Source organism: Phodopus roborovskii, unplaced genomic scaffold, assembly GCF_943737965.1.
Source record: "Phodopus roborovskii unplaced genomic scaffold, PHOROB, whole genome shotgun sequence".
In the NCBI taxonomy this organism is placed as follows: domain Eukaryota; kingdom Metazoa; phylum Chordata; class Mammalia; order Rodentia; family Cricetidae; genus Phodopus; species Phodopus roborovskii.
In genome coordinates, this window is record NW_026126433.1 from 41,917,240 (window position 1) to 41,941,654 (window position 24,415).

Here is a 24,415-nt window from a genome sequence, read left to right on the forward strand (position 1 = left end):
CGTGAACATCACTTTTTCTTAATAAATTTATTCACAAAAAGTGAGATTGCAGAGGTTCTGGGGGCTGTACATGGTCAAGGGCCTGGTGAGCTCTGTACATGGGCAGGAAACAAGGTGGAAGGGTGCTTCTTAATAAAAAAAATAATGGGAGCTACAACCAACCCCCCTCCCCGATTAAAAAGACACAAAAATAGACGTCTCTGAGGTAAATGGGGAGCCTGGGGGCTTGAGGGTGTTGAAAAGGTTTTCACAGGTGCCAGGGCTTCAAGATGGTGTCACAGGCACCGAGGTGGCTCCTGCATCAGTTGGTAGAACAGCACATAGCCCTCACTGGATGCCACCTGATTTTCACTGACAGGGGAAACACTAGAAAGAAGGAAAATGGGGAACGGTTGTGTAGTCATTTCTGTGTATTACCCCTCCTAGCTACAAGAATCAACCTCAGAGAACCCAGGTTGAGTTCAGGAGAGAGCCTTCCCCCCACCTTTGTCAGGGTCTCATCTTTTGGGGCCTCATAGGAGGGGAAGGTGCCAGGGGTGCAGTGGGATGGGACAGGAGTTGAATAAGAGGCTGTTCTCACCGGGAGTCGTTGTAGACATGCCAACCAGTCTGGCACCGGCATAGGGCTGTGTAGTGTCCATAATGGACACTACCCGAGTGGTTGCAAAGGGCATACAGCTGGTAGACAGGGCTTCCTGTGGGTTAGACAAGATCAGTTGCTATAATCAAGAGTTGTGTCCCCTTCCTGAAGGTTCCTTAGGACATTCCGGGACCAGACTCACCCGCTTTGTCACTGGCAAAGTCCCCTAGGCTCAGTCGCTGCAATGGGAAGTCAACACCTACTGAACTTTTCTTGATGGAGCCTCTGGAGGTGGAAAATCTATTCAGATCTAAGCCCTGGTTAAGGAGCGTTTGGGAGGCTGAGGGTCTCAAAGGGAGCTGCAGTAAGAAATTCAGTACCCAGCTGGGCATTGGTGGCGCAAGTCTTTAGTCCCAGCACTCAGAAGGCAGAGACAAGAGAGCCTCTGTGAGTTTGAGGTCAGCCTGGTCTACAGAGCTAACAGAGATAGTTCCAGGACAGGCTCCAAAGCTACACAGAGAAACCCTGTCTCAAACAAACAAACAAAAAACAAACAGAAAAGGAATTCAGTACCCTCCATTCCCCCAACATGTCCTGAAAGATGGCAAAGAGAGTTGGGGTGGCAGGTTTTTTTCCCAAGGAAAATTCAGTGAAGGTGAGAAAGCAGAATGTATGGGAGATATCCTAAAGGAAATAAGAACTGGAAGATTAGGATATGGAGCACGAGGATTCGGGGGAATCTTTGTACTGTCAACTTTTTGGTACTTCGTGTTTTCTGCCGGCATCGGTCACACACCTAAATAAACAGCAAACAGTCTTAGGTCAGTGTGCCCTCACCTCAGCTGGTTTTTCTGACACCCAATACACATATAAATTTAGTATGTTTCTCATTGCTTTGCCCTGTCTGCTTTAACCTAGGCATGCTATGACATACCTGAGACACTAACACACACCCAGACATGTAACCGTTATTCCCACGCTAAGGAAGCATGCTTCCCCTTTTATCCAGACAGACCCCCCAGGTCTCCCACCACTGTAAACCCCCACATACTGGAGCATTTTCAGACTCCAGCTCTTCTTCCTTGGTGAAAAGGCTGAAACAATCCCGCAGAGACACTTTGCCCCCAGCAAATCCTTTCTGGGGGAAAGGGAGGGGGTAAGGGTCAGCATCTTCTGAATTTCCTTTTGTTTGTTTGCTTTTAATCTTTTCATAATCCAGGCTTCAATTCTGCTTCAGAGACCCACATAGTTCCCACCCTCATGTAGGGGTGGGTCACACAACCCATGTTCCGTCCACCCCTGGAATCCTCTGGAATCCCACCTTGGGGATGGGCAGGGACAGGTCACAAAAAACCTCGAAGGTCGTGGAGCGATACCCACAGGCCTGGCACTTGAGGCAGCTTTTCAACTGGCCCACAAAAAGGTCTAGATAGAAACAAAAAGGCAGGAGAAAAAGTGACTGTTGGATGCCTAAGGCGCCGTCTCAGAATCCTGTCTCTTCCCACTTCCTTGCTGCCACCCAACTCTACACACCATTGCACATCCTCATCACCCAGCTTTGCCCTCGTTCTTTCCTTTCCCAAGCCCGGAGCCCCACCGCTCTGCCCCGTTCCATACCCACGATCTTGCTGTCTTCTCGCTCCAGGTATCGCTTCCACATCAAGTTGGCTCGGTCATCATCGCTACCACAGATCAAGGGAAGGGAGGGGGCACCCATGAGACAGCTGGAATACTGGGTACCCCCAAACCATTGAGGTTATCCACATTGCCCTGTTCCACTCCCACAAACCAGCTCCTTCCCTAGATTTCTAGTCAAAGGAGTAATTCTTTTCCAAGAACTTTCTGGGGAAATCCAAGACGAGAGGAGAAAAAATATGTACGAGGGGAGAATGCCAGCCCCACTGGTCTATTTTATTGCAAAAGGTTCCTCCATTCCCTGTTTAGTGACACTCCTAACACTATTTTAGCCCTGGCTCTTCATTGTCAAGCTCCACCCCCTTTCTTTCACCCTTTCTTGTACTTTCAAACCATTTACTCTCCTATGCTAAAGGGTCTCCTCTAGGCCCTACACTTTTGGTTTCAGTTGGCTCAGTTCTTTGGAGATTGAATGCTACTGACAGAACCCCAGGGGAGAGGAGCAAGGGGGAGCAACCTTTACCTTAGTTCAGGTTCTTCATGCAGAGCCCCTCCTCGGCGAGGTGGAGAGGGAACTGCACCACTGGCCAGGATTGGTGGTGCTCGGCGGCCTCGTCGGTTGATTTCAAGGTGCAACCTCTCCATGAGGAGCTTCAGAAACTCTTGGGCATCCTGCTGGCTACAGCCAGACAGAATATGGGTAACTGATTCCCTCTTAGTCCACAGGCAGTACTCCCTGCCCAAATATGGATCCCTACTTCCTCAGTGTAGAAAATGTCAAGGCTCAGAATCATGGTGCTGTGGCTGCTGCTTGGCCCTAGCCCCACATTTGATCAGAAAGATAATCCTATCCTCTCATTTTCCCTACCTGTATCCAGAGAAGGAGGGAACATATTTCTGGAAGACAGCCCGGAACCGAGTAGGATTCACAGCTTCACAGGAGTCAGGGTGCCAGAGGGCACCGATCACATCTGCAAAGGCTGTTGGTGTGACAGTGGGGGAGGGGATACAGGATTAATGTCTAGAAGAGCAGTTAAGAGGAGACTCTGGGGATAGAAAGCCTCCAAGAAGGGGGAAATGGACGTAACTGTCAGATTGGAGGACTGGGAATCATAGGTATTGGGGGATAGAGCTGAAGGGGTTGGGGGGAACAGAACAGAAGAAGGAGCAGGAGTTGTTGCCCACCTTCTGTGAGCTCCTGGGCTCGGCCTCCTCCAGGCACCTCTTGCCTGAAGTCCCTTCGAAGACAAAAGTCTCGGAGAGGCCTTGTACTGCTCAAACACTGTAGCACGGCATTCAGGAAACACTGGGGAAGCAGTAGGGACACTGCCATTACCTTTCCAGTCTGGTGCCCAATAAGCCTTGGGAGAGCATTAGTGCGCCCCTTCTACATGCCTTCCCCAGATCTGCAGGTTACCTCCATCCCCAACACCACTTCACATTCCTTCTACAGAGAAAGGACAGGAAGACAGTTCTTACTGTATTTCCCAGATTTCGGAGGCCAACATGACCAGAGCCCAGGAGCAGTGTGTGACGAGCCTGGAAGGTCAGAGTAGTCATATTCAACTGGCACTTTCAATAACATGTTGCTGAATGTCTCCCCAACCACCTGCTCATGCCCCATCTTGACCCTCTGTCCCTCACTGGTCTTCCTACCTCATTGGTCATGAGCAGTAAACCCATCACAGCTGAGTGTACCACAGACTCAGCCATGGCTGTCACACCTATTCCCCATTTACTCCGCTGGCCAGCTAGCCGGCGCTGCAGCTCCTGAGGCAACTCCTCAAGCACTGGCATGGTTGCCCAACTGCTCCCCACTCCCACTTTACTGCCCCCAAAGCCCCCTCCTGCCCCCGTGGCCCCTTCTTGCACCCTGTCCTGCTGGCACCAACTGCAAGCAGCTAAGCTCAGCTCAGGAAATCGGTAACCAACCACATCAGCAGGTGCTCTGGCTCCACCCCTCCTCAGCCCTGGGATTAATTAGGTCTAGGCCCAGTCCTAGGAGAGAAGCTGCCTTAAAAGGACGGGCCTAAGGACCCAAAGAAGAATTCTAAATAGTTCAGTTAATTCCCTAGGGACCAGAATGGCACACCAAGTTGGGAGAATCACATACAACCCAAAATATCTAGAAGGCCTCAGAGAGAGGAGTCCACTGGTGTAATGAGGGGTTGACAAAGGGACTTGTAGAAGGGAACAAGAAAGCCTCATGGCAACAAGAGTTGAAGGCAAGAGGAACATGAGCATGGAAGACCACAGGAGCCGTCAGGTCCTCACCATCTTGTCATCAGAGTAGAATGGCTCAGAGGGCCGGGAAGATATCATGTGGTAGGAGCCATGGGAAGTAGGGGGCTCTGTCCGTATGCTGAGCAGGGTAGGGGGTCCAGGGAAGCCCCCAAGACGACGAAGAGAAGTGCTACGTCTCAAAGTGGGTGGCTCAGGTCGGAGTGCCAAGCGGCTCAGTGCGGCCCCTAGCTCGCCAGTGCCACCACGGTGCCCTCCCAGAGCGATCCCCATTGGACGCAAGTCCCCACTGCTCACAGACTTGGAACGGGCTAAGTTGGTCCGGGATGGGAGAGGCAGAGCCACAGTTGGGGGTGGTGAGCCAGGCAAGGGAACCCCATGGTCTGCTCGAAGGGGGCCTCTAGGACGAGAGCCCGAGGTTCGACCCCGACCCAGCTCCAGCTTCTTGAGCCTCTCATCTGGGGGACCTGGCCTGGGAGGCAAAGGTCGTAACACAGAGTTTGGCCCAGGAACTGGGTTTCGGCGCTCCTTGCTGCGGGCCCGGGGAGGAAATGGTATCTTGGCTCCCACTCGGGGCTGTACATTGACAGGTGGCTCTCGAGTCCGGCCCAAGCGGTGCTCAGAAGCCTGGGGCATTGTGGACACCGCAGGCTGGACCTGGGAACAGAGGGTCAGCATTTGAATTAGTAAAGGAGATAAGATATAGGCTACCGTGCGAGCTGGCTTCTACACGTACTGGGGGCATGAATCACGTCTATAAAATCAGTTTTCGAATTCCCAGAACTTAGCAATGTTTAACGCAAAGAAAATACTTAGTATCCCTTTAATAAACAAATGACTGAATAGTAGCCCATCCTTTTGACCTTTCACGCCCCACCCCCTCTCTAAAGACTACAGATTTACTGAAAAGCAGTGGTAGTCCCAAGATCAGCTAGTCAAGTTGATATGCCTCAGACCTGGGACCGTGGATGCAGGAATCAGCATTCCAAACTCAACCCCTGCCTCTCTGGATTGCAAATGAAGCCGATTAAATGGGTGATTTGCAATCCACTCCCTCCTCCAGTTCTGGGCTCCCATTTGATATGTGGGCTCAGGAAGCAATGGTTTGGGATGGAGGACGAACTACTTGACCCCTAATTTCTGCACCTCTCCCACCACAGCGGGGTTTTACCCGGGTCCGCCCCCCTCGAGGGCAGAAAGGCCGAGGCCGCTGATTGGCTACAGTGTCCGGCGGCATATTCCCCGCGGTCCGAGAATGCTGTTCTTCCAGCCTAGTTCTCCCAGGCCCCGCTGGGCACCGCGAGCCTCTCCCTTTGTGGTGAATGTCCTCTGGGGTCTGGATCCGTTCTCCCTCAGCTCCCCCACCCCACCCCACCCCGCCCTGCCACAACGTCCCAGCCCATACCTGTCCCCCGGTGAGGCGGCGGGGGAGGCCAGCCGGGGTCCAGCTCCAGCTCAGGGCCACCCCCTCCTAACCCCGAAAAGCCTCCCCACGGGCCGGGCTGCAGCTTTAGCAGCAGCCGTAGCCCAGCTTGCTCCCGCCGCAAGGGCCACCGCCATCTTTGTTGGTGCTGCCCGGCCACCGGCCACCGGCTTCACAGTCTCATAAGGCGCCTGCGCGCCCACACTCGGAATCCTCCCACCCACCTCCTCGGCGCTTGCGTGAGCCCGCCCCCACGGCTCCCCGACCGACACCATGGAAACGCAGCCAACTTTAGAACCACTAGTTCCAGGCCTTGCTGGGTTGTGGTCTTAAACCATTGCAGCAAGTCCCTGAGGTCAAGGCCCCTCATCCCGTCTTGTGGCTTACAGGGATCAAGAGCCGAAAAAAAGGAATAGTGGAAGGACTTCCAACAGAGATTCTTTCCAAACAAGAGGGATGTAGCGTGGAAAGCCGCATGCAGGTCCAGGTCCAGCCCGAAAACCAACAGAGAAGCATTTAGCACTCCACCTAGGCATGGGAGATCCCTATCCCTAGTGGGCATAGAACTCAACCTGTAAAATGCATTCTTCAAGCTCTTTTGCAGGCTAAGGCAGTTAGGAAAGCATGGCTCACTGCTAAAAGGCAAAAGCAAATCTCAACAGCAGGGAAAGAAATAGATTTCCTCCTAATTGTTAGCCCTTGAACGGACATTCCTTTCCCCCTTCCAAGCTAGTGAGTTGTTCATGTACCTCCATATTTTGCTTGTTCACCTTGTTAACAGCCATCAATGAGAACCACAGATTACATACATAGGAAGCAGCTTTTATTGACAGGTTGTTTCCAGAAACCAAAAAAGCTATGTGCTGTCAGTTAACGCCCCATGCCTCCAGATGCCTCCAGGGTTCCACTTGGAGAAGGGATACACCTGGCCTGTTTTAAGGCCCAAGTCTTTTTCTCCTTCCTGTACAGTTTAACTTAGAAGCTTTGTGATTTTACCCTATTGTTGGGTTTGTGAATTTTTTCTCCCTCCAGCTATAGCTACTTTGTAACAATCAGAGGTGACCCGTGAAAGACTCTTGAGTAAGAAGAATGATTCACAGGAAAACAGGAATACAGCCTATCAAAAGGCCCTTCTGTCCTGCCTCGGTGGCTTGATCCTTCATTGGTTGCATTTTTCTTTGTGCTGGATCACACCCTTTTGAATCAGATCAGGGATTTCCACTGCCAGCCAAGGACCCAGCTGCAATACAAGGGAGACCCTGTGAGGTTACCACCGTAGTCAATACCTCTGGTTCCACCTGAACCTCCTTCCCAGAGACTCCAGGAGGACATGCCCAAGGACAACACTATTGCTCTCTTAGTCTCAGCTATGTTTCTGGTACTGCTTAGGTCGTGAACCCTCCCTTTCCTCTCATATACCAAGAATAACAAACTTACCCCTAAGGCCATGAGATGAGCTAGTCCAAACTTGGGCACATTCCTGGCCCACAAAGGTTTGAAATGATCAGTCAGACATATTTTGCCACCCCTATGAGAAGGACAAGAGGAAGGTGTTGACACACAAAACTAGCCATAATGTATAGCAGCCTCTTGGGAATACACGGAGATTAGTGCTCAGAACTGAGAACAAGGTCAGCTAAGCACTTTGCATAGGCTTGACATAGGGAATCCTAGATTCCCTCTAGACTCTGGAGCAGCATTCTCTGGGGAAACCTTCTGTCTCTTGAGCTCCTCCCTGAGGCTCTCTTTGTTCTTTCTTATCTCCCAGTCAATCCTACCTGTACATCTTTGCTGTCTTTCCATCCAGCTCAGGGACTGCAATTTCTGGTGCAGTAGTGGGATATGTGATAGGAATCTGGAGAAATTACAAAGCCTTAATAAAGCAGAGAACTGAGAGAGAAATGAACTAGTCTAATTAAACATATATTTTTTGGTTGAATTCAGCAAATCCCCCAAGCGGCATGTACAGCTAGGATTCTAGACACAGAGATTAGTAACTGTTATATCTCCACCTCAAACCTCAGCTTTCCCCTCCCATTTTAAAAGTTTTGTTTAGTCCTTTCAAGGAAGTTTAGCTTGTTAACAATCATCTAATCAATTCCTTTCTACTAACCTTCATACTTCCCATTCTATCACACTCACTTCAAACTCGATGTCAAACTCATATTTGAGGAGGTCATGGATGTACCAGCATTTTCCAAACCATCTGTAACAAAACCAAACCTCAGTCCAGTCAGACCACTCCTTTTTTTTTTTTTTTTTTTGGTTTTTCAAGACAGGGTTTCTCTGTGGCTTTGGAGGCTGTCCTGGAACTAGCTTTTATAGACCAGGCTGGTCTCGGAACTCACAGAGATCCGACTGCCTCTGCCTCCCGAGTGCTGGGATTAAAGGCATGTCCCACCATTGCCAAGCTAGTCAGACCATTCCTATCATACTCAAATGGCATCTTTGTTTATGCCACCAAACTGAAGACTCATAGGTTAGGAATTAGAGACCTCTAAACTGATACATGGTGGCTTTGGGTTGGTTACAAGATACCAAATTGCTTAAGTCAGGTGAGGATCCTACTCACACCTCCCAAGAGGGCCTGCTTACCGGGTCCCTTCCTTGTTGGACTCCAGTCGGAACCAATCGTTGTCTGAATTCTTGTTGTTCTCCACATACTGAAAGAAGAAAATTAAATCTTAGAAAAGGGAGCCAGAGCCAGGTGTGGTGGCACACACCTTTGATGCCAGTACTTGGGAGACATAGGCAGGAGGGACACATAGTCTAATCTAAACTATAGCGCAAGTTCCAGGACATCCAGGGCTACACAGAGAAGGAAAGGGAGCTAGAGCCAAGGGTAGCCCCTTCAAACGTGTGACTGGTTTCTTTTTTAGTGTATTTTTAACAACTTTTCAGACATAAGCAAAATGAAAGAAAAGGCTACACAAGCAAGCATTTCTCTGTGTAGCTCTGGTTGCCCTGGAACTTGTTCTGTAGATCAAGCTGGCCTTGAACTCACAGAGATCCACCTGCCTCTGCTTCCCCAGTACTAGGATTAAAGGCTTGAGCCACCACCATCCGGGTTCAGTTTATACCTTTATGTAACAGAAAACAGAAACTTAGAATTTCCATCTGGGTTTTATAACATAAACCTCCCTTCCTCCTCCTCAGGGACTCCTGTCCAGGCCAGCCACAACCTACCTTTTAGAACTAAGAATGACCTTGAACTTTTGATCTTCCTGTCCCTCCTGAGTCCTGGGATAAAAGGTATGAACCACCAACACATACTCGATTTCAGGTGGCCAAATGACCAGCCTTCATCCTTGACTTTCCTTTTCTTTTTCTCTACTAATATTTCATGATGTCCCACTGACTTTAGTTTATGCTATTTGTTTGTTACAGGGTATCTCTATAGCCAGGGCTGGTACTAAACTCACTGAAACCTTCCTGCCTTTTCCTCCCCGTGCTAGGCCTAAAGGTATGTACCATGACACCCAGCCTTGGATCTGGCCCAATTTTTACCTTTCTTTTTTTTTTTTTTTTTTCCCTACCTTGATAGGGTCTTACTAAATTGCTCAGGTTGGCCTTGAACTCCCAGGAAGGCTTTGAAACTGTCCAGGCTAGTCTCAAACCTGAAGTCTTTTTGCCTCGGCATCCCAACTGCTGTAATTCCAGGCTCCCAGCTTATACCATGCTCCTTCTAGCTTGCATTCTTTTATGTGTGTGAGTGGCTTTTTTTTATGCCTGTATGTACACATGTACACCTGGTGCCTGAGGAGACTAGAAGAGCATACCAGATCCCCTGAAACTGGAATTATGAACGATTGTGAGCCACCATATAAATGCCAGGAACCAAACCAGGTCCTCTGCAGTAAGTGAGTCACTTTTCCAGCTCCTATCCCTATGTCTTGAATATCTTTTTTTCCTATCCCTATGTTTCACACGCTACTAGTGTGTATCTGTGTGTCTGTGTGTGTGTGTGTGCACCCATGCCAAGGTGTGCATGTAGTAACCAGAGGGCACACGAAGGAGTCAGTTCTCTTCTTCTAATATGTGGGTTCTAGGGATCAAATGAAGGTTGTCATAAGGTTTAGTAGCAGGTGCTTTACAAACTGTGCTATCTCTCTCTGGCCCCTGTGTTTATATTTGAGTTTCAACTCAAGTTTTATCACTTCTAAGAAGCCTTACACTAGCAAACTAAAGTTGAATTACACATCTTTTTCCATACTCTCAAAATATCCTACTTATGTCTGTCTGTCCACTTATAATACTGTTCCCACAAACCTCAGTAGGTCCCTTCTTATTTGGTTTTGTATACCCTTCCTAGGTACTAGAACACTATCATATGTTTTATTGTTATTGTGTTTGAGGCAGGGTCTTGTGTAGTTTAGACTGCCTTTGAATTCATTATGTAGTCCAGAATGACCTGAACTTCCAATCCTCCTGCCTCCACGTCCTGAGTGCTAAGAATGCATGAGCCACATAATTTATGAGGTGCTAGGGGTAGAACCCAGGACTTCTTGCATGCTAAGCAAGGACTCAGCCAACTTCTCAATGAAGCAATATATAAGGCAGGAGACCCCATAAGGAGTGTAATCTTTCTCTTTCCACAACAGAGAGATCAGCTGAAATAATGGTTAATTTGTAACTAAAAGCACCAAACTCTCTCTACATCTAACACTGTAAAGTTTTCAGTTCTGACATCAATTCCTTTCATTCATTCCATTCATTTCACCACGAGGAATAAGAGAAGAGCAGTGATGGGTTGAGATTTCGGGCTCTGAGGAGTGCTTTTGACCCCCCATCCCCGACTGCCACGTACAATGCAGCAAACACCTGGAGCGGAGCGGGAGAGACACGTCACCTTCCAGGAATACTGCTATTTTTTTCTTCAAGGTTTAGCCCTACTGTGCTCCTAACCAGAATCTCTTCGGCATCCTCCCTTCGTCCACCCGTAATCCCCCAGCCCCCAAATAGTCACATTTATATGAATTTATAAACTTAAAAACCGGAAGCGGCTTCCACACGGAGCCAATTCCTGAGGACACCTGATTACCCGCCACCCGTTTGCTAGGCAGTCAACCACAGGAGAAAAACTGACCCGGATAAGGGACTGATATTCCTCCTTTAGTCGCTGCACCCACAATTCCCGATCCCGGGGTCCGGCATTAGTCTTCAGCACCGGAATCTCAGACACGACCCGCCGGGTGGCCTCATCCGCCATCTTGGACCAGGGCACAAGAAAATTGCGGAAGTGGAGTCGCTGGTAACTTACTCAGGGCTTCGCCATCTTTACTATGGGAAGATGAGGGTTTGTCTTGCCTTAAAGCCCTCTCTGAACGCACTCTTATTATTATTATTATTGTTATTATTTTAGTAAGAAAATAAAATTGACCCACTGTTGTGAGCGTCTGGAAGAACAGAATGAAGATGGGTTACTCTGTCCGTAATATGGCACCTATCATTAAGCCTCCGGAGACTGCTCAAAGAGTGACTTCCGCTCATGCTCAGAAGCAAACTTGGGAAAACCCACGACCTTCCCAAACCAGGAAAGTTGTTAGAATTCAGGTTTTTCTATACACTCTTCAAAGAACTGTATTTAGGATACAGTATTTAGGATACAGTCCTCATCCTGAGGACTTCGTTAGTTTATACAATGCCTTCCTTGAAGAATTAACACGACTGAATTAGGAAATATAAGTGCTTGTTTGTTTTTAAAGGGCTGGCCTCAAACAGGATAGCCGGAGTTCCGCTTGCTTATGACAAAAAATTAATGTGTCTAAATTTTAAAACCAACTGAACGATAAAACATTTTGCAAAGAGTTACTGAATACCTTTTGTGTGCTATGCACAATGTATACAGGCATAATTCAATTCTGGATGAATTCTCCCAAATGGCTAGATGATAGTCGCTGAATGTCTATTCTCAGCCTTAGACAAGTCTTCTGGTAACGTTTTTGTTTTTTGTTTTTGTTTTATTGAGACAGGGTTTCACTATTTACTTTCAGCTGTCCTGGAATTAGCATTGTAGAGCAGGCTGGCCTCGCACAGAGATCACCTGTGTCTGCCGCCGGGGTTCTGGGATTAAAGGCATACAACACCACTGCCCATTAGTTTTGTTTTGGGTTTTTGTTTGTTTGTTTGGTTCTTGGATTTTGAAGACAGTGTTTCTCGTGTAGCTTTGTAGACCAGGCTAGCCTCGAACTCACAGAGACTTGCCTGCCTCTGCCTCCAGAGTGCTGTGATAAAAGGCATATGCCACCAACGCCCAGCTTTTTTTTGTTTCTGTGAGACAAGTTCTCTCTGTGTAGACCAGGCTGGCCTTCAAGTCACAGAGCTGCCTGTCTCCCAAGTAATATCTAAGCTCACTTGACACTAAGAAATCTCAGTAGGGCATTGTGGTCCTCACTTGTTATCCTAGCACGAGGTGGGAGGATAGGGGAGATGAAAAATAGGAAGATTGCTGCAACTCAGTCCAAAACAAACAAATAAAAACAAAAACCCATATGTTGTAGGTGCACACCTTTGATCCCAGTGTTTGGGAGGCAGGGGGTCATGCTGATCTTGGTGAAAATAAGTCTATATGAGCAGTTAGATCCTGTCTCAAAGAAAACAAGTAGAACAAATGTGAAAATGGCTCAAGTGGGTAAAGATGTTTGTAGCACAAGCCTGTCGACCTCGGTTCCATCTCTGAAACCCACAAATGATGGAAGGAGAGAACAGACTCCATAAGTTGTCCTCTGACCTACATACATGTGCTATGGCATGTGTACCCCTTCAACTAAAAGTTAAAAATTTTTTTTTTCTAAAACAGTGTTTCTCTATGTAACAGACCTGGCCAGCCTAGTACACCAGTCTGGCTTGAACTAACAGAGATTTGCCTGCCTCTGCCTGTCAGGTGCTGGGATTAAAGGTGTGTGCGCCAGTATGCCTGGTCTACTTGTATTTTATGTTAGCATAAAATACTATGCAAGGTACATGTACATGCAGTGACAGTGGAGGCCAGAAAAGGGCAACAGATGCCCTGGAAATGACACTACAGTAACAGACTAAACACCTGTCCTCTACAAGAACAGCAAGTGCTCTTAACTGCTGAGCCATCTCTCCAGTCCTCTACATTAAATAAACAAACACACAGATGTATTTTTAAGGGCTGAGGATGTAGCACAGTGTTAGAATGCTTGCCTAGCCTGCTCAAAGCCTGGGTTGGATCTCCATTACCATATAACCCAGACTTGTTGATGAATGTCATCCCAGCCTAGGCTACAAAAAAAGGATGTTGGGTTTTTCCTTTCCAGATGCTTTCCCTGTGTGGCTTGGTAGAGTATTTGCTTTGTTTTTATTGAGACAAGGTCTATGTAGCCCTGGCTATCCTAAAAATCTCTATGTAGACCAAGCTGGTCTTGAACTCACAAGATCCACCTGCCCCTACCTTCTGAGTGGTGGAATAAAGGCGTTCACTACTTTGCCTGATCTGTAAGTGTTCTTGTTCTCTCACTCCTGCGTTGTTTGACAGCATGTTCTTGGTCTCTTCCTCTTGCTATGGGATAATCTTTCTGGACACCGTGGATATGTATTACTCTTATGGTTAATAAAGAAGTGACTGGCCTGTAGTGAGGCAGGAAGAGATTGGGCAGGAGAGCCGGAGTAGAAGGATGCTGGGAGGAAGGGTGGTGTCTGAACTAGCAAGCAGACACAGAAAGAACCAAGATGGGCATGCCATACTGAGAAAAGGAACCGAGCCACGTGGCAAAGCACAGATAAAATGTACAATGTAAGAGTTAGCTAGTAACAAGCCTGAGCTATTCACAGAGCATTTGTAATTAATATTCAGGCTCTGGGTCAGTTATTTGGGAACTGGTGAGTGGAAAAGAAACATCTGCCTACACCTCATTATCACTGTTGTTTTATTTATTTATTTTTTGAGGCTGCTCTTATGTACCTTGAATTCCTGACTCCCTTGTCTCTACCTCCCAAATACTGAGATTATAGGCACACCACCAAGCCTGGAGGGTTTTTACCTTACTAGCATACTATAAATCTCTTTAAAAGATATTATATATAACTAAGACACAGCTTTGTAATGCTTCACTAGAGATCTCCTAAGGTAAATAAAGGTTTATTTCATTTTTGGTGTAGGCACAGAGGTTGTGGTCAGAGAACAGAGATTTGAAATAAGGTTTTAAAACTGTCCTTAGTTGTTTTAATTCTGTGATATGCATCTCTAAAGAAATAACAACTTTCCCTAACATTCCTGGTTGGATCCCTACATGTATTGCTACCTTTAAAAAAACTTTTTTTTAAGATTTATTTATTTATTATGTAAACAGTGTTTTGCTTGCATGTATGCTTGTACACCAGAAGAGGGCACCTAATCTCATTACAGATGATTGTGAGCCACTACGTGGTTGCTGAGAATTGAACTCAGGACTTCTGAAAGAACAGCCAGTGCTCTTAAACCCTCAGCCATCTCTACAGCCCCTATCTTTAAAACAAACAAACAAACAAAAACTCTTTTAGAAAATGTATTTCTCTAAGGGTTTTTTATGTGTATGAGTGTTTTACATTATGTATGTATGTATGTATGTATGTATGTATGTATGTGCCAGAGGCCAAAAAAGGATATCAGATCCCTGGAACTTGAATTATAGTTTTGAGCCCTCATGTGGCTGCTGGGAACCAAACTCTCAACCTCTGAAAGAGTAGCAATTGCTGTTGTTGTGGAATAATATTTTTGTACACTGTGAAGATGTCTTTGTCAAAGCACCTTCTGATTGCTTTAATAAAGAGCTGAGTGGCAAATAGCTAGGCAAAAAGACGTTAGGCAGGACTTTGAGACAGAGACAGAGAGAGAGAGAGAGAGAGGAGAGAGAGAGAGGAGGAGAGGTATCTAGTCATAGGAAAGATACCAGATGATGTGGAGAGGAAACAGGAGGTGCAAGATGGAAGAGAGTTAAAAAGCCACTCGAGACAAAACATAGATTAACATAAATGGGTTCATTTAAGTTATAAGAGCTAGTGGGACAAGCCTAAAGCTATAGGCCACGCTTTCATAATTAATAAGTCTCTCTGTTATTATTTGGGTGCTGCCAATACAGAGAAAGACTTGCTACAAGCTTTCTCTTCAGACCTTTGACCTCTATTTGTGAGAATGAATCTAAACTTTGTTTGAATATAGTATGATATTCTCATTATCACACAGTGGCTCACCATCTTTCACCTTCCATACATTCAATTCCAGAGGATCTGACATGACACCTTCTCCTGGCCTTCATGAACACCAGGCATGCACGTGATACACACACATACCATGCAGTCCAAACACACACAGAAAACAGTCTTTAATAATTAATAAACTTTCTTTGAACATAATATGTTATTGGGACATATCCACTGATATTTAAAAATCACAGAGTCAGGGCTGCTGAGATGGCTCAGAGGGCAAAAGTACTTGCCACACAAGCCTGAGTTTGACCATCAGAACCCACATAAAAATGAGGGACTGTGTAGGCGGGCTTTTTTTTCCAGCCCACCAGGTCCCAAATAACTAACATGGAGATTTAATATTAATTATAAATGCTCCGTCACTAGCTCAGGCTTGTTACTAGATAACTCTTACACTTTAAATTAACCCATATTTCTTATACACCCTCTGCCATGACTCCTCAGACTCTACTTTCCCTCTTCCCAGCATCTCATTGCCTGAAAAATCCTGCCCAGCTATGAGCCAATCAGCTTTTATTAACAATGAGAGCAACATATTTTCACAGTGTACAGAAATATTATTCCACAAAAGGGCTGACTCCATAAAGTTTCATACATGACATTGTGTCATACACATGCATCACACACAAAAATTAGAAGAAAATCACTGATCCATATGAGATTAAACTTTCAGTGAGCATGCCCCGCATTTGAAAAAAAAAATCCTAAAGTCACACTCAGAGAAGTCAGGCAGGATTCTGTTCACCGAAAAAGCCTGTCCCTGGAGACAACTGGTAAGCATGGGGAAATGGCTCATCTATGTAAGAGGTTCTGACCTGGAGCTAGAATTCAGATCAGTCTATAGACAAATAATCTAGACCATTAATCAGTACAAAAGGTACAAAGAGCCATTTTAGCAGGACAAAGTTATTCATTGCTTCAGAGTGCAAAGTAGGGTAAAAAAAGAAAGTAGGCTATCAAATGTAGTTTTTTCCAATAATCTCTTGTGTATGAATTCATTCTTTTTTGGGTTTTGTTTTATTTTGTTTTTGAGACAGGGTTTCACTGAGTAGCCCTGGCTGTCTTGGAACTCACTCTGTAGAGCAGGCTGGCCAGAAACTCAGTGATCTATGCCTGCCTCTGCCTCCCAAGTGATGAGCTCAAAAGCATGCAGCACCACCACCACCCAGCTAGTTTATCCTTGTTTTAAGTAATTCTTATAAAATATTTATTAGAAGCTAAATTCTAAACGATTAAAGGAAGGCCTCAAGTTTATCTATTTTCAGAGCAAAAATTCATTTATAAGCAGGTATTTATGGAATGCCTACTCTGCTCTAGGTGTTGGAAATACAGTAGTGCACAAGGGACTCGGAGTCCCTGTCTTCATGGAAATGACCCTAACACAGCTAAGCAAAGTGGCAGAGCAGGTCTGGTTGAAAACCTCAGTCCTAAAAACTGCTCCAGTGGAAGACTACTGTTTAGCTGAATAGCTGATGGATGGGGAAGCTCCTGAGCTTCTGGTAAACCCATTGTCAGACATCACAGAGAAGGCTGGCAGGATAGAAGGGGAAAGGACTGTTGTACCAGGGGAAGAAACATTGGGTTGGGGCAAAATAAAGTTAGAGAGAGAGATGTTTTTGTGAACTTTAAGGCATTGATCTGGACCCTATTGCACTAGAAGATTCTTGAAGATGGTCACAGAAATGCTCCTTTTATAGTATAGAGATTTAGAATATCAGTATACACAAGTAGCCAGTTTGTCATTTTTCTTTTAATTATCCTGGGGAGATCAACTGCCAAGTAGTGGTGGTACATGCCTTTAACTTCAGCACTTGGGAAGCAGAGACAGGTAGGTTTCTGTGAATTTGACTGAATGGCAGGCCTGGTTGGTATTCAATCCCAGGAATAGCTTGGTGTACCAGGCTTTTTCTTTAGAGCCACCAACCAGCTCCCAAATCATGACACAGAGACTTACGAATTTTGAATGTTGAACCTTATTTTAGCTCTTATTTTAATCTAAGTCTCTTTATCTACACTTTGCCTTGGGACTTTTTACATTTCTTTCTGTGTGTCTTACTCTGTGTCTGCTTGTGGTGGATGCCTGGCTGGCCCCAGGAGGCTCCCTCTCTTTCTCCCTCATTCTTTCTTCTCCTTCTCTGACTCTAAATTCCTCCTCCTATTTGTTCTCTCTGACTATCCCTGTCCTTCCTAGCTATTGGCTGTTCAGCTTTTTATCAGATGAATCAAGGTGCCTTAGGCACGCAAGGGGAAACAAATGTAACACATCTTTACAAAATTAAACAAATGAAGCAGAAACAAATGTAACACATCTTTGCCTAGTTAAAATAATATTCCATGACAGCCTGCCTCTAGAATTCACATTCTTAATCAACAATCTTTTCTACCAGCTCCAGACCTAATCAGCAGCAAGGATCAAAGGGTTTGGGAATGGTGACATTCTAGGCAGTTTAGCCTAACTAGAAACTTTTGATTCTTTGGCCTCTAGAGTGCAGGAATTGCAGCCATTCATTACCCTGGCTGCAAGCCTGGATGAATTTAATCTTTACTGTGACTTCACCTTTACCCAGGAGCTAGTGAGATCTGGTGTTGTGGAATACTGTTTTAATTATGTAAAGATATGTTACATTTGTTTTTGCTGGATAGTTGGGGCTGGTACGCAGAGAAAATAAATAGGAGGAGGAACCTAGGCACAAGAGAAGAGAGAGAGTGAATGAGGGGGATGCCCAGGGCCACAGTCACCATCCAGCTAGACAAGGAAAAGCAGGACATACAGAATGAAAGAAAGGTAAAAAGCCCTAAGGCAAAACAGAGATGAAGAGAAACAGGTTAAGTTATAAGAGCTAACAGGACAAGCGTAAGAAAAAGCCTGGCATTCATAACTAATAATAAGTCTCCATGGCATGATTTGGGAGCCCAAAGATTTTGGTGGCCCAAAAGAAAGCCTGCTACAACCTGGTAAAGGATATGGAGTGCCAGAAGATTTGGTTTACAAAGATACAGATACTTTGAGGAGGAAAGGGCTGATATAAAGATAATTATCATAAAATAAGAAATTCAGGGGCTAGAGTGATGGCTCAGTGGTTAAAAACACTAGCTGGTCTTCCAGAAGGCCTGAGTTCAATTTCCAGCAACCACATGATGGCTCACAACCATCTGTAATGAGGTCTGGTGCCCTCTTCTGGCTTGCAGGAATACATGCAGACAGAACACTGTATACATAATAAATAAATAAATCCTAAAAGAAAAAGAAAAGAAATTCAGCTGAGTATGGTTGTATATGCCTTTGATTCTAGCACTCAGGGAGGCAGAAGCAGGTGGATTTCTGTGAGTTCTAAACCAGCATGGTCCAGGCCAGCTAGGACTACACAGAGATATCGTGTCTTGAAAAACAAAAACAAAAAAGGAAATTTTTTGGGATCTGTGCATGGTGGTGCACATCTATAATCCCAGAACTCAGGAGGTTGAAGTAGGAGCATCAGTCTTGGTTACGCAGTGAGTTTCAAGTCATCTTATAGTATATAACAATACCCTGTATCCAAAAATAAATAAGTAAATAAATAAATAAATAAATAAAATGAAGAAACAATCAACCAAGAGCTGGCTGGGAAGATGGCTCAGAGGGTAAAGAGGTTACTGCACAAACACCAAGTCCTGAGTTTGAATCTTCAGAACCCACACAGTAGTGTGAATCCTAATCCCAATGTTGCAAAGGAAATGGAAGCACAGACAGGAGAATCCTCAGATGTTCACAGGCCACCTACCCTGTTTGCAGTGGTGAATGACAAAAAAGAAACCTTGCCACTAGGTGGTGGTGCACAGCTTTGATCCCAGCACCCAGGAGGCAGAGGCAGGAGAATCTTTGGGAGTTTGAGGAGAGAGTGAGTTCCAGGACAGCCAGGGCTGTTACACAAAGAAACATGTCTCAAAACAAATGCAACAACAACAAAGAAAAGAAACCTTGTCTCAAATAAGGTAGAAGGCGAAGACTGACACTGAAGACTTCCATACAATCATCATGGCATGGCATGTGCCTGCCTGCATTCACATCTCTCTCACACACACATACACATATCTGGTGTGGAATAATCTTTCTGTACACTGTGAAATTAAAGTCATATGTGGCTAACATAGTAAAGAATTTGTGGAAAACACAGCTTAATATTCTTCCAATCTCAGAAACAAATCATAGAATAAAGAGTACTTCTGAAAAAAATTATTAAAAGGTTTATCAAGAACAGTCACAGACTATTCAGGTTGTAAATAAGCAGTGCACAACAACTGTTGGTGTTTCAAAGACACCGACTGACTTACCTTTAAAATGGTTAATGACAAAATGTATGGGCGAACAATTGCCTTTGACATCAGAAAAATTACAGGCAGTAGCACAGCTGGTACAGGAGCAGCTAACAACTCAACCAGTTCTTGGAATTCTATATTTGTTATTAATAAAAAATCTGGAAAAATGGAGAATGGTAACAGATCTGAGAACTATAAACAAGGTGATTCAGTCAATGGGCTTTCTTATTTGTTTTATTTTTTTATTTTTATTTTTTTGTGTTTTTGTTTTTTGTTTTTTTTTTTTTTTTCAAGATAGGGTTTCTCTGTGGATTTTAGAGGCTGTCCTGGAAGTAGCTCTTGTAGACCAGGCTGGTCTCAAACTCACAGAGATCCACCTGCCTCTGCCCCTTGAGTGCTGGGATTAAAGGTGTGTACCACCTCCACCCAGCTCAGTCAATGGGCTTTTTACAGCCTGGAATTCCCTTACCTTATTTATTACATTAGAGTGTGTTGCAGAATATTGTTCATACTGTGAAGATGTGTCTGCCTAAAATTATCGCGGTTAAATAAGGACTCATTACATAAAATAGTTTCTGATTAGTTTAATAAAGAGCCAAATAGCCATTAGCTAGGCAGGAGCTAATAGGCAGGACTTCTGGGCAAAAAGAGAAACTGGGAGAAGGAATCTGGGTGTGTGATTTCACCTGCAGACTCAGAGCAAGTCAGATGTGCCATACCCAGAAGAGGTAACCAAGCCACATGGCAGAATGTAGATTAAAAATTATAGGTTAAGTTCTAAGAGCTAGTTGGAAACAGCCTATGCTAACACCAAGTTTCATAATTAATAATATGTCTCCGGGTCATTATTTATAGCCTGACAGTTTGACAAGAAAGCTTGCTATAATAGTGATTAATTTAAAAGACTGCCTTTTTTTTTTTTAAGATTTATTTTTTTATTATGTATACAGTATTTTGTCTGCATGTATGCCTGAAAGCCAGAAGAGGGCAACAGATCTCATTACAGATGAATGTGAGCCATCATGTGGTTGCTGGGACTTGAATTCAGAACCTCTAGAAGAACAGCTCAGCTCTGAACTGCTGAGCCATCTGTCCAGCCCCAAAAGACTGATTTTTAACTATACCTTTTCAAGAACAGGGTAGAGAAAAATTTGCCTTCACAGTGCCTACTCTCAATAGTTCCCAGTCTGTTAAAAAGGTACCACTGGAAAATTCTTCCACAGAGAATGTTAAACAGCCCCACCTTGTGTAAGTATTTGGTACAACAGCCATTAGAAATAATTTGTAAAACTGGCAGTGGTGGCACAAGCCTCTAACCTTTAATCCCAGCACTCGGGAGGTAGAGACAGGCAAATCTCTGTGAGTTCAAGGCCAGCCTGGTCTACAGAGCAATTTCCAAGACAGGCTCCAAATCGACAGAGAGAAACTCTGTCTTAAAAGAAAGGAAGAGGAAAGGAAGAAAGAAATTTGTAAGCAGTTTCCTCAATATAAAGTCTATCAGTATATGGGTAATATATTGGTTGATTCAGATGCAGATACCTTTGAAAGAATGTTTAATGAAGTAAGAGAATTTTGCCTTATTGGGGATTATTACACATTGCTCCTGAAAATACAAAGAGGAGATTCTATTATTTAGGATATAAGATAGGTTTCTAGATAATTCAACCACAGAAAGTATAAATCAGGAGATCAATTACAAACTCTTAATGATTTTCAAAAATTGCTGGGAGATATCAACTGGCTACAGCCCACAACTGTATTAACTACTATAGGTGAACTTCTTTGGGATGCTAGCTCATAAATGACATGGAAGATTTAGCTTAGGCTTTCCTCAAACAAGCTCTTATAACTTTTTTTTTTTTTTTTTTTTTTTTTTTTGCGACAGGGTTCCTCTGTATTGTTTTGGAGGCTGTCCTGGAATTCACTCTGTAGACCAGGCTGGCCTCAAACTCACAGAGATCCGCTTGCCTCTGCCTTCTGAGTACTGGGATTAAAGGCGTGTACCACCAATGCCGGGCTTTTATAACTTAAATTAACTTGTTTTTATTAATCTATGTTCTCCCATGTGGTTCGGTTACCTCTCCTCTGCATGGTATGTCCAACTTCCTCAGTGTCTTCCTTCCCCAGTCTCTTGTATGCCTAGATTCATCTGGGGTTACTCTCTTCTCTGCTTGGAAGTCCTGCCTATTCTCACCTACATAGCTATTGGCCATCCAGCTCTTTATTAAAACTATTCAGAAGATACCTTTCACCCAGTGTGATCAAATATCCCACAACAAGACTAGCCCAAGTGGAGCGGGAGAGTTGAGCGGTTGTCTGTTCCCGTCTGGGAAACCAGTAGCCCTTGCAGCATGGCTGACCAACTGACTGAAGAGCAGATTGCAGAATTCAAAGAAGCCTTTTCACTATTCGACAAGGATGGTGATGGGACTATAACAACAAAGGAACTGGGAACTGTGATGAGGTCTCTTGAGCAGAACCCCACAGAAGCAGAGCTGCAGGACATGAGTAATGAAGTTGATGCAGATGGTAATGGCACAATTGACTTCCCTGAATTTCTGACAATGATGGCAAGAAAAATGAAAGACACAGACAGTGAAGAGGAGATCAGAGAAGCATTCCGTGTGTTTGATAAGGATGGCAATGGCTACATTAGTGCAGCAGAGCTTCGCCATGTGATGACAAACCTCTGAGAGAAGCTGACAGATGAAGAGGTCGATGAGATGATCAGGGAGGCAGACATCGATGGTGATGGTCAGGTAAACTATGAAGAGTTTGTACAAATGATGACAGCAAAGTGAAGACATTGTACAGAATGTGTTATTGTTTATTTGCCTTTTCTTTGTTTGTAACTTATCTGTAAAAGGTTTCCCCCACTGTCAAAAAAAAAAAAAAAAAAAATGCATGTATAGTAATTAGGACTTGATTCCTCCATGTTTTCTTCCCTTCTCTTCTGTCATTGTCCTTAAACCTTATTTTAGAAAATTGATGAAGTAACATGTTGCATGTGGCTTACTCTGGATATATCCAAGCCCTTCTGCACATCTAAACTTAGATGGAGTTGGTCAAATGCGGGAACATCTGGGTTATGCCTTTTTTAAAAGTAGTTTTAGGAACCGTCAGCATGTTGTTGTTGAAGTGTGGAGTTGTAACTCTGCGTGGACTGTGGACAGTCAACAATATGTACTTAAAAATTGCACTATTGCAAAACGGGTGTTTTATCCAGGTACTCGTACACTATTTTTTTTTGTACTGCTGGTATTGTACCAGAAACATTTTCTTTTATTGTTACTTGCTTTTTAAACTTTGTTTAGCCACTTAAAGAAAATCAGCTTATGGCACATTTTGCCTCAAATCCATTCCAAGTTGTATATTTGTTTTCCAATAAAAAAAAATTACAATTTAAAAAAAAATCCCACAACAAACTACTCAAGAGCTAAGCAAGTTATTTCAAACCTTACAAGGTGATAATGTGACGTGTTTACCTACATTGTTCTATTATCAATAAAAACCTAGGAATCAAATATCAAGGTGAAATCTGATAGATCAAAGAAGTGGTGGAGGAGTGTCCAGTTGACCTCTCCACACTTCCCAGATCAAAGAGACTGAACAAAATCCAAGTCCTCCCTCCTCCTTCCTATGCATCTTCTCTATCCATAATCCAGGCTTCTCTATGGCTAAGTCTGTTCAGCTAGATACCATGTCTACACTCCCCATTCAAAGCTAACTTTATTAACACAGTCTCAGAGTGTCACAGAATGACCAAATATCTCACAACAATAATGAAATTATTATGTGAAGCTGAGAAAGAACTGGCTCTGATAGAAAAAAGCATGCACATGTGGATCAACTGAATTCAGAGCTTGATTGTATTGTTATTTTACCTTCTACACACTCACCCACAGGGAATCTTATGCAGAGAAGATATTTTAGGATGGATATTTTTGTGATACAATATTACAAAGGTAACCACCGTGAGAGAAACTGCCCTTGCCTCAAATGTTGACAGGATGCTGTCCAAATTGGAGAGTCAGGACACAAAAGAAAGTGATTGCCAAACTTTGCTAAGACAAGGTACGACAGTCCTTTAAAATTCCTGCTTTACAGAAGCCTGTCAGATATTCCAAGCTTGTAGGCCCAGGATGGATGCCTCAACATTGCAGAGGAACCTTGGGTGACTGTCCACACAGCCAGCTGTCTATGTCATTTATATAGTTTTGCTCTGCACTTCCTGTTCACTCAGGTAATATTGTATCCCTCTTGGGTCTCTGATGGGGTTGAAGATTATAGTGTTACAGTTTTCCTTGTTACCAAATTCAGAAAAGAAACTTACAAAAAAGATGAAAAGTTTATAAGGTCTAAAATAATATTTTTAGGTTGGTAATACAAATTATAATTTTAAAAAGTTGTTTAAGTATAAAACTTTGGATCCACCAAGATAGGACAGACAATACAGAATCTTCTTCAAAGTAGCCAAATACAAATGGAGTGCATTGTGAATGTAATTCTTACCTGACAACTTCTTTTTTTGTTGTTTTGGTTTTTCAGGATAGGGTTTCTCTGTAGTTTTGGAGTCTGTCCTGGAACTCACTCTGTAGACCAGGCTGGTCTCGATTTTACAGAGATCCTCCTGCCTCTGCCCCTCGAGGGCTGGGATTAAAGGCTTGTGACAGCACTACCTAGCCTGGCAACTGTTCTTATTGTACCTAGTTTTACTGTGTTAGAGTTAAATCCATTCCTTTTTATTTAGACAAAATAGGGGAAATGCTGTGGGATATTTGATCATACTGCAAACCCCAAGTTTACTTTTGCGTTAATTAAATAAAACCAACCTTGGGTCAGGAAGCAGAGTCAGCAAGTAGTTGACAGAAAGTAATCAGTCAGAAGGAGTCTGGAAGATGAGTAGAGATGCATCAGAAGTAGTAGGGAGGGACTTTGAGTTTGGCATTTGTTTTTGGCTTGTGGAAGGAGGCTCTCTTTCTGAGACACTGATGAAAAGTCAGCTAGTTGCTCAACCTCTCTGAGGTGAC

General features: G+C 44.3%; 3 protein-coding genes across 3 annotated transcripts; 1 reads left to right on the forward strand and 2 right to left on the reverse strand.

Annotated features, from left to right (window-relative positions):
• Positions 1-8: 8 nt before the first annotated feature.
• Positions 9-6,093, reverse strand: Usp21 (ubiquitin specific peptidase 21). The gene is made up of 13 exons (XM_051186255.1): positions 5,862-6,093; positions 4,490-5,113; positions 3,695-3,754; positions 3,401-3,521; positions 3,084-3,195; positions 2,739-2,894; positions 2,198-2,262; positions 1,902-2,005; positions 1,632-1,718; positions 1,305-1,376; positions 783-897; positions 581-695; positions 9-366 (listed from the first exon to the last, which is right to left on the reverse strand). Exons 2-13 carry the CDS (start codon positions 5,090-5,092, stop codon positions 276-278), a joined length of 1,701 nt encoding a protein of 566 aa, XP_051042212.1. The 5' UTR covers positions 5,093-5,113; positions 5,862-6,093; the 3' UTR covers positions 9-275.
• A 587-nt stretch (positions 6,094-6,680) lies between these two features.
• On the reverse strand, positions 6,681-11,203 carry Ufc1 (ubiquitin-fold modifier conjugating enzyme 1). The gene is made up of 6 exons (XM_051186265.1): positions 10,966-11,203; positions 8,475-8,542; positions 8,022-8,085; positions 7,658-7,734; positions 7,317-7,407; positions 6,681-7,119 (listed from the first exon to the last, which is right to left on the reverse strand). The coding sequence occupies exons 1-6, from the start codon at positions 11,086-11,088 to the stop codon at positions 7,039-7,041; spliced, it is 504 nt and encodes a 167-aa protein (XP_051042222.1). The 5' UTR covers positions 11,089-11,203; the 3' UTR covers positions 6,681-7,038.
• A 10,468-nt stretch (positions 11,204-21,671) lies between these two features.
• Positions 21,672-22,207, forward strand: LOC127223580 (calmodulin-alpha-like). The gene has a single exon (XM_051186268.1). The coding sequence runs from the start codon at positions 21,737-21,739 to the stop codon at positions 22,076-22,078; it is 342 nt and encodes a 113-aa protein (XP_051042225.1). The 5' UTR covers positions 21,672-21,736; the 3' UTR covers positions 22,079-22,207.
• Positions 22,208-24,415: the final 2,208 nt, after the last annotated feature.

Bases quoted from the DNA above. Each gene is read 5' to 3' on its own strand.
- Usp21 (XM_051186255.1), bottom strand. From the start codon at position 5,092: ATGCCCCAGGCTTCTGAGCACCGCTTGGGCCGGACTCGAGAGCCACCT. The intron at 3,755-4,489 runs GTGAGGACCTGA...CTGACCTTCCAG, and splicing joins TCTACTCTGATGACAAGATG to GCTCGTCACACACTGCTCCT. The intron at 1,719-1,901 runs GTGGGATTCCAG...CCTTTCCCCCAG, and splicing joins TGTCCCTGCCCATCCCCAAG to AAAGGATTTGCTGGGGGCAA.
- Ufc1 (XM_051186265.1), bottom strand. From the start codon at position 11,088: ATGGCGGATGAGGCCACCCGGCGGGTCGTGTCTGAGATTCCGGTGCTG. The intron at 8,543-10,965 runs GTCAGTTTTTCT...TTCTTCTTTCAG, and splicing joins AATATCAGTCCCTTATCCGG to TATGTGGAGAACAACAAGAA. The intron at 8,086-8,474 runs GTAAGCAGGCCC...GTTTTGTTACAG, and splicing joins TCCAACAAGGAAGGGACCCG to ATGGTTTGGAAAATGCTGGT.
- LOC127223580 (XM_051186268.1), top strand. From the start codon at position 21,737: ATGGCTGACCAACTGACTGAAGAGCAGATTGCAGAATTCAAAGAAGCC.